The 17,660-nt window shown below is 39.5% G+C and overlaps 1 protein-coding gene across 2 annotated transcripts in view; it reads right to left on the reverse strand.

The window, feature by feature from the left end:
* Nucleotides 1-17,660, reverse strand: part of sdk1a (sidekick cell adhesion molecule 1a) — a 391,713-nt gene that overhangs the window by 43,410 nt on the left and 330,643 nt on the right. For both annotated transcript variants that reach the window (XM_077213331.1, XM_077213330.1), the window contains exons 24-28: nucleotides 16,270-16,420; nucleotides 13,238-13,475; nucleotides 11,464-11,579; nucleotides 10,654-10,843; nucleotides 4,460-4,558 (exon numbers count right to left, since the gene is read on the reverse strand). In XM_077213331.1, the coding sequence (XP_077069446.1) occupies nucleotides 4,460-4,558; nucleotides 10,654-10,843; nucleotides 11,464-11,579; nucleotides 13,238-13,475; nucleotides 16,270-16,420 (794 nt within the window). The remainder of the gene's footprint in view (nucleotides 1-4,459; nucleotides 4,559-10,653; nucleotides 10,844-11,463; nucleotides 11,580-13,237; nucleotides 13,476-16,269; nucleotides 16,421-17,660) is intronic.

A 17,660-nucleotide genomic window follows, 5' to 3' on the forward strand; every position in this document is an offset into this window, starting at 1 on the left:
ATAAAGACCTTACTAAATGAACCGTTATATTTGTTTTACCTTAGAATGAGCAGTTTTACTGAATAATTAAGTAAACATAATTTCTTAATTTATCCTTGTAAAGAAACCTCATTGCTGAACTGGCTACTCTCTGCTGTCAGACCATGATATATTTTCCTGTCGGCCACCGTAACTTTTGTTGGTTGCAATTGGTAACCTTACCACTAGATGCCGCTAAAAATCACACACTACACCTTTAAATAGGGACTGAATGTGTGTTAACGGGACACCAGGTAACTTTTTACCTTAACTGAACAGCTTCGGAGTCAGTGGAATGGTTGTATTACTTATTTCGGGTTGAATGGTGGTGGTTTCGCACCCCCCATGGTGCCCGAGAGCGGAAAAAACTCACTTGTAACTTTGGGCCGGCGGGGCCGCCGGGCTCGCCCGTCAGGAAGTATCGCGTGATATCAGGTCTCGCGATGTAACAAATTGCTTGACGGCACTGCACACATACATGCCCCCATTCAAGCACCGGCTAGCTATAAGCAAAGGGCAACGATAGATTGAGTTATGGCTGAGCCTGTAAAAAAGAAGCAGAAAGCTAGGAAATCTTTGTCGGAGGACCAACGAAAGAGGAAACGGGAGACTGACCGAGCAAGAAGTCAGATTTGAGTAAATATCGGACCAGCTTTTTCAGAACTGAGAGAAACAGAAGCCTGCAAAACGGATGCTGACCTGGCCTTCTTGCTGTTGCACTTGTAAGTAACTTTGGAATAAACTGTGTTTAATATTTAAATTTCAAGTAATTGTGACCTCAGGATGTCTGCTATTGTCTGTAAAGGTTTTTATTATGATCGCTGTCTGTTACTGGCTTACTAGTACGCTAGATACTATAACTTTGATGTTAGCATTGTCATTAACAAACGAAATTAGTTTTGAAGGTTTGAAATAGCCGGTTCATGCTCAGCTGGGTTGACAGCTGATCGGCTGGGTTGCTCGTGGCGAGGGGGGAGGAACAACAGACACCAGGGGGAGCTAGGGGGAGCTTCGTAGAGAAAAAACACTCAGGCTTGCCTGGTGTCCCTTTAAGCCAATAATTACAAAAAAAGTGTTTTAATTATTTTTAATGATAAAATATCAAATATTTTAGGCATGTTGTAGTTCCCAATTTAGAGACTGAACAAGTGTGGTTTGTTGTGTTGTGGTGTTTAGGCTAGGCTATAAAAGCTAGGTCTGCCGAGTGTCCATCTGCATCATGTCTGTGGGAATGACACGTGTTGCAAACCAAGCAATACAAATGATAACATTAACGGGAAACATGTTGAAATGGAACGTGTGGGCAGAGCTTGGCCGTGGGAGAGACGGAACATTATTCAACCATCTATTTATCTTTCGGGATGCTTGCACTGCATGTCGGCCCCCTTGGCTGTGCAAAACTAAATTAGGCCATCCCACATTGTGAGACTGCAGCACTTGAGGGCTGCCATTTCATCCTAATGTCCACTTCAGCCATGAGGGGCAGTGGAAATCACATACATTTATCCATGAACGCACACACACACACACACACACACACACACACACACACACACACACACACACACACACACACACACACACACACACACACACACACACACACACACACACACACACACACACACACACACACACACACACACACACACACACTCTCTTCCTGGTTACTTCCATACCGTGGGCAGAAAGCAGCCCCTTTCGCTCAACATTTGCGTGGCTCCGACAGGCTCTGACCCATGCATAGTTTATCAGGGCTTTGCTTTTGGGAAAGGGTTTCTGCTGTGAGGGCATCAGCCCATGTGATTGGCTAGTTCACCACCCCACAAAATCCTGCAGCTGTATTTTCCTCATTTATTGCCCAGTGATTACCGGTCCTGCAGCGGCCAGCAGAAACACTCACAAGGGCAGCGCCTAGGCAGAAAGGGCAGGAAAGCCCAGCGCTCCACCACTGAATCTCAGTAAGCGACGTTCTCATCAACACCTGCTTTCAAAGCATTTCCTGTCTTCAAGATGCAGCAAATTAGAGGCATGCCGGGCAATCTCGTTCTTCTTCTTTCAAAGAGCTCTCTCTGTGACTTCAAACTACATAACCAGTATCTCTTGATCTGCTGAAGTATGACAGGAAACAGAGTGCAAAATAACAGTGCGTGCGGCGTGTTCGTCTGGGAGTGCTGCAGTGTTGATGTAATTAACCAGGTTCTGCTGGCAGGGGCTTCTTTACATCTATTAACTTATGTTCACAACACACGTCTGAACTCCGGTGTGATTTAGCATGGCATTTTCTGTGGACTTCCTCTGTCTAACCCTTCGTCTTTTTGTGCTTGAGCGAGGCGGCTGGAGTCAGATTAAGAATAACTACTCGATCTGCTGAAAAATCCAAAGCAAACTCCCATTCCCAGCCATGGACTTTAACGGTTAGGTTTGCTGACGCTTCTGGGAACACAATACATTTTTCAGCAGCTTTAAAAACAGGATTACATTTAGGTTTTGCTGTAAACAAAAGCCTCTGCTGGAAAATCCAGCCTAAGCTGGTAGCTGTTTTTTTAGAACATGAAGGCTGGACGTTTCTAAACGGTCTAAACTAGCTGGTGAAGGATGGTGGAAGAGTAGTTCTCATAGTGAAAGGGGAGGCTTCACATTCCTTACTTCACTTACAAACACATTTAAATATACCACGCTGAAAATAGACGTGAGAACCAAAGAGGTTTGCATTATTTCGAGTGAATATGACAAAATTTTAGACTGTTTCACTCACAAAGCAATCAAATGAATTCAGGAGGCTTGAAATACTGCACACAATCATGTAAAAGACTACTTTTACATGCTTTTCTTAGCTTGACAGTTACAATCATTGTCATTCTTGTGTTTAACAAATAAAAAGACAAGACAGGGAGTAAATGAAAGGATTTTTATATTGGGAGAACTAATCCTTTCATTTTGCTCCTCCTGCAAAGCAGCCTCTCTTTTTGTTTACTCATTTATTTTGGACATTATAAAAAAAATGTTTGTACATTTAAAATGGTTTGTTCTATAGTTTGTTTTTAACAGTTCCTATGTTAACTTTACTATGTGCCGCTAAAATTTTTGTGCCATTAACATCACCAAAGGAAATTGAACAAATAATGATCTTTTGTTGGCCGGATATGATGGTTGATATTTTTCAACAAACAGAGCAATGAAAACAGGCACTGTTTACGTGTTTTGGGGGACAACAGCTGATATACAGCTAATGAGAGGTTTACAACAGCTAGAAACTAGCTACTATGTTCCAATACACAGCTATAGCATCTTAAGCTTTATTTTCCAACATGGATTTACAAGACTGCTGGTTAAACAGTCATGCTGTGCCACATCCCAGACTAAAATGAACCGTCCATACGCTTTCAATCTCATTTTTCTACAGTATACACACCATAACAAAGTTCCAATTTTCCCCAAACATCATAAAATAGCTTCAATTGGCCTCATTTTTATTCAAAATGAATGCTTCATGAATAGGATTCTATCAACCCAAGTCAAACAGGGTGTTTGGATCTCATCTTTGCATCGCTGAGATTGTGTGTATTCTTCTCCGGTGTGATTTGCACAGACAGCATGATTTGGCAGGCGGCTATTCCGAGCTCCATTCACTTGAGGTGTTAGTCAGACTAATCTCATTAAAACGCAGGGATTTTCTCCTCTCCGGCTCCCTCTTCCCATATGAGGAATTAGTCTCAGGTGCACGGTGACATGGCTTCATTCACAGAGCAGAGGGAAGAAACAGGCTCTGCTCTGAGCTAGATACTGCCAGCCCAATGCATTTCACGCTCTCATGTAGGCCAGATCAAGTACTGAGGAGACTGCTAATGTGAGGTGAAGTACATGAAAGCAGCTTTGCACTTGAATCCAGGCTACATGGGTCAGCCGAGACCATTCTCACAAGAAGAGTGAAAATATGGTGAGAAAAATATATTTGGTAAATTTGTAATTTGGTGAAATGTAAATCTAAACTTAAAATGACTGTTCATTTGACAAAGGGGGTCGGTAATCTCTTATGCTCAACAAAGTTATATTTATTTGATCAAAAATACAGTAATATTATGAAAAATGATTACAGTTTAAAATAACCATTTTCTATTTTAATGTGTTCAAATGTAATTTATTCCTGTGATGGCAAAGCTGAATTTTCAGCATCATTACTCCAGCCTTCAGTGTCATTTGATCCTTCACAAATCATTCTGAGAGTATTATTTGCTACTCAATAAACATTTTTTATTATTACCAATGTTGAAAAGAGTTGTGCTGCTTAAGATTTTTTTGTGAAAAACCATGCTCCTTTTTTGGGGGTAGTCTTTTGAACAGTAGTGTAATAATATAAGAATATTTTGGAAAAATCTGTTTTACATTTAATTTCATTGGTGTCTAAGAGAAGGACAATGACCTATTGTTTTTCTCTTACCCATTATAATGCCGTTGGGGTCCGCAGGGGGCTGCCAGACCACCCTCACCTCTGTCAGACGCACCTCCGGGAACACAAGTCTCATGGGTGGCCCTGGAACTGTTGAAAGGGGAAATGAGGGTGCAAAGATGAGAATACTATTTCATCACATGACTCTTACAGTAATTAAAACACCTATAAACCTTATAGAAATTTAAACCTTTCTCTTGAATTCTAGCCGAACCACAAGCCCAAATCAAAGAGCTTTAATAGAGGTTATTTAGCTTTCAAAGCAGCAGCGACCCTCTGAGACAGCCTCTGAAATGGTATTTACGTCAGGATAAGGTCATTATAAGAAAAAAATCTGCTTTGAAAAGGACAAAAAAAGAGTAACATTCATAAAAAGACAAATACACAGGAGATGAGAAGAAAGAGACAATTATGACAGCACTCAAACTGTGCGCAGTTTAATGAACATATTCAGGATTACATCTCTTCAATGGTTAACAAAGTCCATCTGTAAGAGTGAATACTTGTGTTCCATCCATCTGTACACAGACATACTTTTCTCTGATCCGATTTTCTATAAAGACAAATAAGGGGAAGTCTGAAAAATAATTAGAGTTCGTAGTGGTTGTTTTCTTGCTGTGGAATTTTGTGTGGTAAATGATAAATGGACTGCATTTATATAGCGCTTTCACAGACCCAATGGCCACCAAAGCGCTTTACATATATGCCTCTCATTCACCCATTCACTCACTCATTCATACACCGACGGCGGTGTCAGCCATGCAAGGCGCCACTCAGCTCGTCGGGAGCAGCTGGGGTTAGGTGTCTTGCTCATGGACACCTCGACACTTGGTCAGGTGGAACCGGGGATAGAAACACCAACCTTTCGGTTTGTAGACAACCTACATGAACCACTGAGCCACTGTCGCCCCGACATGGTTGAAGTGGTTACGTGGTTGAAGTGGTTACTATGGTGTTCTAGGTGGTTGCCATGGTGTTTCAATGTGGCAACTAAGAAGTTCTGAATGGTTGCTAGCATGTTGCTATAGTATTCTAGGTGGTTACTAGGGTGTTTTTGGTGGTACCAGGGAGTTGCTATGCAGCTGCTAAGAAGTTCTGAGTGTTTGTTAGAATTTTGCTTTAGTATTCTGAGTAGTTACAAGGGTTGTAGGTGGTCATCAAGGTGTTGCTATGCAGCTGCTAAGAAGTTCCGAGTGTTTTCTAGCATGCTGCTATATAGACCTTATGCGCCAGAGAAACAAGGGTGCCGCCATCTTTAGAATATTGTCTTTGAACTTCCATTTTGCGGTCGCTCTGTATATTTCTATGGCATCGCTGTCCAGGAGTAATTAGCTTTTGAAGTGGATTTACTTGATGTAAAGTTAACAAAAGTTATCATGAGGATTGTAATGTTTAAAGCAGATGTCTTAACAAATGTCAGGTGACCGGGAAGATTTTAAAATGAGCCGTTCATTTATAAATTGGCAAGATCGCTGTGAAAAAACAGACCGGAAGACAAAAGACAACCAGGGCAGCGCTGAAAAGGGGCGGGGCTACATAGGGTCTATAGCTGCAAGGATACAGTAGGTGCTTGCCAGGGATTTGCAATGTGGTTGCTATTATATTCAGGGTAGTTAGTTGCTAGAATGTTGTGGGGGTTGTCAAGGCGTTGCTATGCGACTGCTATGAAGTTTGAGTGTTTTTTAGCATGCTGCTATCTAGTTGCTAGGAAACTGTAGTTGCTTGCCAGGGATTTGCAGTGTGGTTGCTATTGTATTAAAGGTAGTTGCTGGAATGTTGTGAGGGTTGTCAAGGCGTTGCTAAAGTGTTCTGAGTGGTTGTTAGCATGATGCTTTGGCGATATGGATGGTTGCCAAAGTGTTGCTATGTAGTTGCTGAGATGTTCTGGGTGGTCAGCATATTATAATGTGGTTGCAAGGGTGTTGTCGGTTGTTTGCTAGGGTTCTGTCAGTGGTCACCTGAGTGTCTGTAAACATGTTGCTTTACAGTGTTCTGGTCAAAATTTGAATCTACAAGCCACGTGATACAAGGTATAATTTAAGTTAGCAGCCAAGATCTACTTGGTGTGTGGGGTTAATTCCAATCTTCCCCAAATCTTCCATAGCAAATAGTTGTCGGCCAGCGAGCGGCAAAATCTGTCCGTTCTCCCCTCAGACTTTGTTTTCTTGCCCTTGACAAGAGTATTTAGAGCCATGCTGCTCCATGAATGCTGCCACATGGCACACCCACTCAAATCTACCCCTTCTGAAGCGGGCCATTGCTGAGTCACATGTTCCGCTAGACGGCCAAGGCTCTACCCTTGTACGTTAAGACTGAAGCTAATTGCTGTTGGGCGATCTGCTGCCTACATGAGGAGATCAATGATGACTGGAGGATGTAATGACTGTTGTGCCCGACTCTGAAGGACACACTGCGCCACCGGTGCTAAAAGAGGGCTCCGCTTTAGAGGACCTTGATTAAGGGGGATGTTTCCTTCCCCTGCTGGCGCATCTCACCTCTAAACACACACACTTTCCTCTCTCCCCAAGACATCTGTGACAGGCCTATACATCCACTAACAGGACACCTGTAGAGCGACAGATAACATGGAGGGAAACCAATAACAGTGGTGTGCCTGAGGTACACACACACACACACACACTCAGAAAACAGCATTGCAAACACACTGTTGCTGTGTTGTACGAGAATAGCCGTGCTGTACAAATGGGGAACAAACACAATCAACGTTTGTGCCGTCTCTCAACCGCTTCTTTATTTCTCTCTGGATTCCCCCAGCCGATGCGGTCGGTTAGGCGGATTCTATGTTTCATTTCCTGGACATTAAGGAACTTATAAATCTAACACATCTGACAGCGATTTGATTTGTATTGCTTTTTGCAGTCATAGTGTGTGGGTCCATAGGGACACATGTCCACAAGAAGAAGCTCTTACAGTAGAGAGTGCTTTTCCCAAGATACCTCTTTCTCTTGCCAATGTATTGCTAGCATTCATCATCCTGATATTAGCCCTTCGTGTGCCACGAGGCTTATATGGAGATTACAAGCACATGAGGGGTAGCCACTTATGATGCACGACTTGTGACTTGAGTGCATTTAATCTGCATCTACAATTAGAAAATCCGTTTATTAATTGCATCTTTTAGCGGGTCACTAATAAACACTTTCATGGCAATCTTTTCAGAGACATGTAAACATTAAAGACTGTAAGGCAAGCTAATCTAATCACAGTACAAAAAAGAACCGTCCAATTTGCTGCCTGTTTAGCTGATACGTCTCTGATTAAATCCAATTACAAGATGTTTAGGTTTAGGCAAACAAAAGCCAGGACAATCACTCAAATCCACTCCAAACAGGATGGACGGCCTGTAGCATCTCCAAACCCCTGCGTACGCCATTCAGGCCTGGCTAAAATTGTGCTGTACCATTAGTTCTTAATGAGGTCTGTTCTGGAGGGGAATTTAAAAGGCAAACACACAGATAATTGCTGCCAAGGTCGAGTGATCACAGACGGGGAAACATGCTGCCCGGGCCCTGCACTTCCATCATAAAAGTGCGGCGGTGAAATGGCGCGAGCTCTCCGCGTCTGTCGAGGGGGAGCTCCATTTACAGCCACGTTTAAAAGAGACCTGTTATCTCTTATTCAGAGAGCAGCACAGAGCTGACCGCAGGCATGCAGAGCAGACTCCATTAACGTGACTCTGTATCCGGCTGGATTATGGCTGACCCCTGTATATCACATAGTGGGCTTCTTTAAATGGCTCTCACAAACCGGGGGAAAAGGCTTCTATTGCTATCCCCATGACGTCCACTCTCGAACATTTTTGGTTTGTGAGGAAAGTTAAACTGCTCAAAACTGCACAATGTGACAAACGTGGCTTAGTTACAGGTCTGTAACGATCACGTTGAGGGGGACATGTTGCTGTAGCTCCTTTACAAATTAAGTAAATAATGTTAACATAATAATTACATTAAAACACATAAGTGTTTATATTTACATTTAAGTTTATTATGTTTATATATGCATAATTTATTTAATTACTATTATTGATGTATGTTCTACAATAATGAATACATTTTGTAATTTAACTTTTTAGGACTGGAGAGATTTATATAATTGCAGGAAGAGGCATTTTTACCTCGCTATTGATAAATAAATAAATAAAAACATTAATACTGTATAAAACAAACCCAACCCAACCCAACACAAAACCTTTCAATTGGCATAGGCAGCATTTTTGGCTTCTAGAAGTTAAAGAGACTTTTCATGGGCAGATTACTTATTCTACTTCTATGGTGCAGACAGAAAGCAGCCAAAGTTTTAGGGGGCAGAGTAGTAAAGCACAGGAAAAAGTTCACAATTGCAGTGAGATGGCAAGAGGATCAGAGAGCAGACACAGTGCTGTTAATCTGGTTTCAAATCATTTTTATGTTTGATTGAATATTTAACATAAATTTACATAAATTACTTTTTTTTTTGTAAGAAAACAACTGGTGAAAGTTAGATCAAAATATAGTTGTCCCTCACAATATTCAGATTATTTATAGGCCCAAGTGTGTTTTTCATTGGACGATTCGTAGATCATTACATTTGATTCCCCTCAGTCTTAGTCTTGGATGTCTGGTTACAGTCTAGTTAAGTAACATATATTATGCTTCCTTTTCCATTGAGATACATAGATAACAAAACTAATTTCTGAGTAAAGAACTGATGGCAGATGGTTTATATCTAAAATTAAGTTTTCAAGTGTAACATCCTTGAATAAAAATAAATCAGCTTTAACAACAAGAGGTAAATTACAATTCAGCCCTTCACTTGTGCACACTGTGTTGCTTTATCTGACAAATCTCTTGGTACACTGCGCATATCAATTGTTTCCCCAGAACAACCTTGATGGGGGCCTTATTTGTGCTGTTTCCCAAAAACACATTTCTGCTCTAGTCTGTCCCTTATGGCCCTTTTGGCTGTATAGCAATCATATAAGAGTGCATTAGTTCCATCTGTTATCTGTCTGTAATCCTGACCATTGAATCACTGTTATAATAGATAGCAAACCATCATACCTCTCTTCTGAAAGCTTTCATTCCTCAAATTCAGCCAACCCTTCAAAGTCTATTTAAGTTGAAGTCCATAAAGTAAACATTTGGAGGCCATCCTCACAGAAAAAGTTTTTGTGGTGTCATACTCTAAATGTTTTAGTTTTCTAATCTTAAACAAAACGTTATGTAGGGTATTTAATATTAAATATAGCGGTGTATAGCGCTGTATAGCGCTGGAAAGTGATAAACAACCGTGAGTGAATGCAAAGGCAAAGAATGTACACCAAAAACAAATTAAGCATCAAAAACTACAGAAAACCTTCAAAAAAGTGTCTGAAAGAGCTTAAGACTAAATGGCATTTTATCTTTTTATTCAATAAAATCCAAGGCCCTATCAATCTGTGCACTTCTCGTGCGCAGAGCAAATGGCCATTATTCATGACAGCTCATAAACTTACACTGCTTGGTCAAGGAGGGTGCACATAAAACAGTTAAAGCATTAAAGGGAGAGTTCATCCAAAAATAAAAATTCAGTCATTATTCATCTCATGCCGTTTCAAACCCATATGCATTTGCCTTGAAACGAGAATGGAGATATTTAAAATAATCTTAAAATGGATTATGACAAAATGACAAAAATTAAGTTTCAGCTACACAAATTACAAACACACAAAACAACATACTAACATACATAAGTCTTTTGAGGCCACACAACAGTTTATATGAGGAACAAACCAAATAAGTAAGTTCCCCAGTATGTTCCTGAGAACTATTGACAGTTGAATTTAGATTTGAGAATGAATCAATCCATTTGTGAACCGGATCAGCTGGTTCATTGAAAAGAACAGAGTAAAAAAAAGAACGATTCATGCGGCATCAAAATACTTGGAATATTACAAAGTTTGTTGACAATACTTATAAGATGATTTTCGGTTTTTGCTATCATTTTGCAGCTTAACAGATGTGGTGACTATGAATTGTTGTTGTATGAGCTGCATTACAAATATTTTGTGTTCCACAGAAAAAACTAAATATGGGTTTGGATGAATGAAATGAAAGTGAGTAAATAATGGCAGAATTTTTTGGAGAAGTATTACTTTAAATGCCCTATGTGTTCATTCAACTGAATATATAAAAATATTTGCCCACCATCATCCTTGGTCCTCTCCAGGACTGCGGTGCTGCTGAGTTGCCCATCTCCGATTCGAGTAAAAGCCAAAACTTGGATTTCGTACTGGACGTATTTACGCAGGTTCCTCAGCAAGACAGACTGTGTCAAATTCCCTTTAACCACGTCCACCTGTGCCGCCAAATCCGAGTCTTTCTCTTTGTATATAACCTAGAAGAATAAGTATATAAAGCATGATCGCAGCTCACACCACTGTTGTGCGATTTTGATATTGTGACTGACTTTAATTTAAGATCACATTAAATGGAAACACACAGGGATAGCTGTTAGTAAGGCAGAATGGCGTGAAGTTGGTTACTCTGGGTCTATTGTTCAGCAGGCTTCTTTCATTTTCTTTTTTCCCATAAAGCCTCCTGTCTTAATTACTGTTGACTTTAAACCAGAGAAGCTTCTCTGAACATATGGGTACACATTAACTCATCTAACTGAAAATATTTATATTTCTGTAAGGGTCAGACTTTCCATGAATGCATTAATGAGTTGATTACTTAAAATGAAATTAAAATGGTACTGGAACATGCTTTATAGGGCTTAAAAGAGAAACACATAATGATTATATGACATATGATCAATGATTATATCAAACATCAAAAAAGAAAAATAACCTTTATTCACTTCTGAGACACTATAATTATACTTTCAGCACACATTGAGCACCTCAGCGCACTACTTGACATCAGTCGGAGGTCCTTTTTATTTGTGTAAATCACAAAGAATGTAAAAAAAAAAAAAAAAAACAACAACAGAGAGCTATTCTCACAAGTAACCACCTTGTATCCGAGGATGTTGCCGTTCTGTTCGTGCTCAGGAACAGGGCCCCACGTTACCAGGATGCGACTGGAGCTCATGGCCTCTGCCGTCACATTTTCCGGAGCTCCAGATGGCACTACACAAACAGACAAAGACAAATCACACTCCCTTATCGCACAGTGCCTTAACACACGGCCCACGAGTACCGAGTAAACTCACGTGGTTTAGTCACCTGTCCAATGTCATGGGAAGGAAAGAAAGCAAACAGCATTAATGTGTGAGCAGCAAACAAAGAGTGTGAGCGTGAACAGACCACTAAAAGACTGACAAACCTTTAGCACGAGGCCTTATATCAGGCAGCACGGTCAGCCCAGAACATCCCTACATGTATCCACACAATTACATAATGACTCCCTCTGCACACAAACTTAATTTCTGCTTACGGTCATCCAAATGTTGAAGTGTGCAATTTCTGGAACACTAGTGGCAACAAATTGAATTGCAATATGTTTGAGTGGCACAACTAGGTTGGCCATAACAGCACTGAAACTGAGTGCGTTTACATGCACGTTCTTAACCCGATAAGGCTTAATAAGCCAACAACGTGTGTGGCCAAGAAAACCCGTTAACTTTTTCCTTTATCACCTTGAGGTCATAAACATTTGCACAGTTCGCTGATATCGCCTGACATGTAAACACCTTAACCTGTGTTATGTCAGCTTATTGAAGTGTGCATATGTGATATGTGATAGGAAAGCATCCTTATACTGCAGATTTAAGCGCATACAGCTACAGCGAGTTTGTATCGCAAACTCCGACTTTTTCTTGACCCAAGAAATATAAAAATGTGTTCTCATCTTTCCCGCTCGATTTATAAATCTTTACTTAACATCACAACTCACATAATAAACAAGAGTGAAATGTCACCACCGGGCAATAATCTGCTTTTTTTAAATACAGTCTCGTAAACACAGTTACTTGCAAACCGTTAAATCGGGTTAACTGATTTTTTGTACTTATCAGCGTATTGGTGTGGATGTAAACATTTATTACTTGACCAAATGGATACATTTGGGTTGAGATAATGGGAATCAAATAAAATGTTAGGAAAAAATAATTAGAGTTACACTTCTATTCAGAAATTTGGGGTCAGTAAAATTATTAAATGTTTTTAAAAGAAGTGTCTTGCTCAGCAAGGCTGCAGCGTCACATACTGTGTTCCTTCATTCTAATAAACTGATTTGCTGCTCAAGAAACATGTTTATTATTGTCAATGTTGAAAACACCCTATCGACACCTTGCAATAGCATTGTGTCCACACTTTTGCATGTGTAAGCAAGCATCATTCTCATAGTCTTCATAAAACACAAACATATTTGCAATTCAGTTTGATATCACCAATGACACAGAGATGACACAATTCACCTTTAAATATCAGATTTTAGGAGTTTCCGCTGCAGCCATTTGGGGCCATAAATCTCTCTTCTGCGTGCATCTTGCAGAAAGCAACGGAAAAGATAATAGCGACACCAGGCAAGCCAATCACCTTGCTTTTTATCTGCAGTGTAGGCATGCATTCAGAGCAACTCTCGAGCCAGACAGATTGAGGGTGTTGTGAGGGGCTGTTATGTGATCACATAAAGGAAATAAAATTCAATTTGCCAACCACCTGTTTACAATTGAGAATATGATTATCCTGAGAAATCTCAAGATGCTCTCTGCATCACAGTGGCAAATATGTCTCTGTATCCCATGGGTATCAGTCACATCAGTGCCCAAACTGGATGTCCTCACCTGACTCCCGCGTACGACCCTTCACGGTCTCACTCCAGGGTCCGGAGCCTATGGAATTAAAGGCCTGGATCTGCAGCTGGTACTCGGTCCACTCCTCCAGGCCCTCCAGGGTGATCTCCCTCTCCAGCCTGTCGTTCACCAATCGTGTGCTGGCCTCACCCCGCAGGTCCGTTCGCAACACTCTGACCCTGTAGCCCACGCTCTCCGGGTTTCCGTTGTACTCGGTCTCTGGCAGTGGCTGCCGGGGAAACATCAGACTCTCAGAATCAGTCAACAGAATTACTGACGGGATGTTCCTTGACAAAGGGTGTTTTGATTTCACGATCAGTAACGAAGATGAGACAAAAAGATCCATCATGATTTTAATGAATACATACAGCAGACAATAAATGACGAGAAAAAACTAGCACTGTCAGACATTAATGATGATCTAACAATGTCTTTTGCAGAAGAAAAAACTAGAAAGAATTTATTTAAATAATTCTATCTTAGTACTGAACAAAGTTCAGATCAAAGATAAGATTAAATAATAATACAACATTTGACACTCACTGAAGCAAATGCACAGTTTTCACATTATATGGTTTGGTTATGGCAACAAATACTTTATATATTCATGCATATTTCAATGAATCAATGTTTATATTGTTATGTTAATTGTATTTTACACTACCATTCAAAAGTTTGGGGTCAGTAAGTTTTTTATTTGATAATATATTAAAATGAATACATTTATTCAGCAAGGACACATTAAATTGATTAAAGGTAACATTAAAGGGTAAGTTCGGCGTTTTACAAGTAAAGCCCTGTTTTAAGATTGTTTCTGATGAAATCGAACGGTTGAGATGAAAATTTGGACACATGCTGCTGTCCCGAGAATTTTAGGTGTTTGTGTTAGCACCCCCCCCCACCTATACAATGGTTTCATAGGGGCACTGGAACAATCATTCATATAAACGCATTAAACTTTAGTTTACAAAGACGTGAAACTCACGAGTGGTCTGGGGTGTTCATTGATATGCTCACGCAAAAATCGTTGCAAAAGAAACTTTCCAACAGGTTTTATCGTAGTTGTTGGAAGAATGTCCGGTTGCGAGACGTTGGAAAAATAGGTCCACAGTTTTACAACGAACGGTAAAACACCTGTTGGAAAGCATCTTTTGCAGCGATTTTTGCGTGAGCATATCAGTGAACACCCCAGACCACTCGGTGAGTTTCACGTCTTTGTAAACTAAAGTTTAATGCGTTTATATGAATGATTGTTCCAATGCACCTATGAAACCATTGTGGAGGTGGGGGGGGGGGGGGGGGGGGGGGGTGCTAACACAAACACCTAAAATTCTCGGGACAGCAGCATGTGTCTAAATTTCAATCTTAACCGTTCGATTTCATCAGAAACGATCTTAAAACAGGGCTTTACTTGTAAAACGCCGAACTTGCCCTTTAAAGACATTTAGAATTACATTTATATTTGAAATAAATTCTGTTCTTTTGAACTTTCTATTCATCAAATTATCCTTAAAAAAATGTATCACGGTTTTGCATAAACATAACTGTTTTCAACAATATAAAATAAGATAATAATAAGAAATGTTTCTTGAGCAGCGAATCATATCATATTAGAATGATTTCTGAAGGATCATGTGACACTGAAGACAAGAGAAGAGTAATGATGCTGAAAATGTAGCTTTGCATCACAGGAATAAATTACATTTTAAACAGTTTCAATAGAAAACTGTTTTTTATTGTAATACTTCACAGTTATACTGTTTTACTGTATTTTTTTATCAAATAAATGCAGCAATGTTGTGCATAAGAGAAAAAATAAAATACAAATCTTACACACCCTAAACTTTTGAATGGTAGTGTATTTTTCAAAATGTTTGAACATTTGGTCTTTTACGATTTGAGACCTTTTTTATTTTTGTCATTTGGAGCAGTATCTTCAGTTAAAATAATATTTTCCTTGACTAAAATGATGTGCCTTTTCAGAAAGGGGAAAATGGGCTAAAAATAAAGAATATGATGAAATACATACTAAATTGAAAACTACATTATACTTTGCTGTGTAAAAATAAACAGTGTGGCCTCTATAACACGCAGTCTCAGCAGAGTCCTGAACATTGCTAATTCAAGCACACTGAGCTCAGCCTAACCCAATTAAATATACATGCTCCTATAAATCTCATATTTATATTTAATACGCATATTTAATAATGCTTCATCATTTACGTGCCCCAAAAAAATCAACTGAACGATTTTGAGTGGGTGCCAAAAGGTAAGTGAGATGTCACAAACTGGCAAAACATCAGCTCTCATGTGCTTTTAATTTGACAGGTAAAGAGCTTCAATTTGAGAAACTCAATTTAGCCACTAGCTCTCACATGTCAGCAGTCTTTATATCAGGTGAAAATCGATAGATGTCTAAAAACACCCTGGTTTCAACCTCCTAGCCTGAATTCATGTGTGGTACAAGATAATGACAGCCTGTCAGAACACTAGGACTGAAAGTTACAATGTAATAGCTTCCATGAACCTGTTTTTTTGCCATTCCAACCTCTGCGAAAAAAAAAAATGAATCAAGGCCCGGAATTATTGAATGAAGTCAATTGAATCTAATGCACTTGGCTTGCTTTATATTTCTCAGTGCAGATATGAAACTGCTGAATTATACGTATTAGGGTACGTTTACATGACAACGATGTACTTAAAATGAAACGTTTTTCCGGGCACAGATGGCAATGTTGTCAAAATGATCCCCATACACACGGATCTGTGTAAACGACCAAAAAACGCTGTATAATTCGTGCCAGGCCAGTAGTTGGCAATGTCAATTTGTAAAGAATCACAACGCACCTATAGACTGAACACGTAATACACATACGCCCCTGATTTCACAAATTTGCGTTTTTTGTTGTGTACAGGGAGAAGATAAAGGTATCATTTTCAAAAATGTACAATATTTTAGTTAAAATAAAAAGAAAAACTGTTAAGTGGCTTAAAAAATGTTAAGTGGCCACAATGCCACTTACCACCCAGCGTAGCCACAAGCTGGTCTCACTGGCCGTGCGTACAGTCACGCTGCTGGGCGCCATGTCCGGAGGAGCCTGCAGGGTTTGAATTACACGGGACGGCGCGCTCACCGGACTCCGGCCCACGATATTCACCTGCTGCATTCGGAACCTGTAACCATCAAGTTAATCAGTCACTTTGTTAAAACTTAATCACTGGTAAGACTTCCCAGTGGGAAAATAGATGGCAAAGAACCCTGTGCTCGCTGCAATTCACTTTATAATTGCACCAATTACCATGAAATCAAAGTTTATCAGCAGGCAGAACAAATGGAGAGGCTGGGGCAACATCCATAAGATCTGACATAAATTGCAGGGTAGAGAAAAACACTGAGGCAAGCAGTTCATCATGAAGCACAGAGATGATTCAAGCTGTCTGAAACAAATTGTTGAAGTCAGACATTAAACCTGTTTAGATAACAGCAGTAGCTTTGTATTATTGAAATGAAATAATCGTATTACACAAAGACTGAATAGCTCTTATTTTTTACATAGGTGGTCTATGTAAGCAAGTTTTTAACACCATAATGGGTGTGATGTTTAAGAATTAATTGTAATTTATGTGTTAAGGTAACAGGCCTTTTTTTTTCTTTTTCTTTTTTAATATATACGAATATTTTTACACTACTATGAATGGCTGGATTGAAAACTCACGTCTGATTGGCTAAAGAGAATGTCTGTTCTCAAGATTGGCCCACACAAATCCATAACGATTCTCACAAACAAATGACCATTTGCAAATGCAGAATCAACAATCAATTTGTACATTGCAAACATTTGCAAACAAACTTGTATATTTAGGAATTGTGATTTGCATTAGTGAATCATTTTTTAATGAATTTTGCATTTCATATTTTGTAAATGTGAATTAGGATAATGTGAAATCCTGTTTGTAAATATTTAAACTTTTTTTGTGAATGTGAAAAGAGACTATTTTAGCTCTACAGTTTATTAAGAACAGTTGATAAATATTAAGTAATTGGTTGCTATTACTTCTTTCAGCAACAACAATACAAAACAGGTTAAACAGTTGGCCTGCATGTTTGTTTAAATCCACAAGATGCAATATTGTAGATATGGTTATCATATGTCAACCATTGCAAGGTTTGGAGTGATTTTTCGCTGTGATGTATTCTGCACACCCACAGAATGATCATTCAAATGCGACTGTCAGTCACAGAACTTGCGGTGTGTAGTGAATTCTGAAGTTCATGCATAAAATAACTGTTTTCTGTGTGTAAATAGATTTCATGCACATACTATGTCTCAGCAAATCTCTGTTCAATTGTCTTTTTTCCGTATAAGACAAATATTACAAAGATGTCAAGATCAGAAAGAACAGGAAAGAAGAA

Source organism: Siphateles boraxobius, unplaced genomic scaffold (genome assembly GCF_051911475.1).
Source record: "Siphateles boraxobius isolate OS27281-9 unplaced genomic scaffold, OSU_SipBor_1 66, whole genome shotgun sequence".
In the NCBI taxonomy this organism is placed as follows: Eukaryota; Metazoa; Chordata; class Actinopteri; order Cypriniformes; family Leuciscidae; genus Siphateles; species Siphateles boraxobius.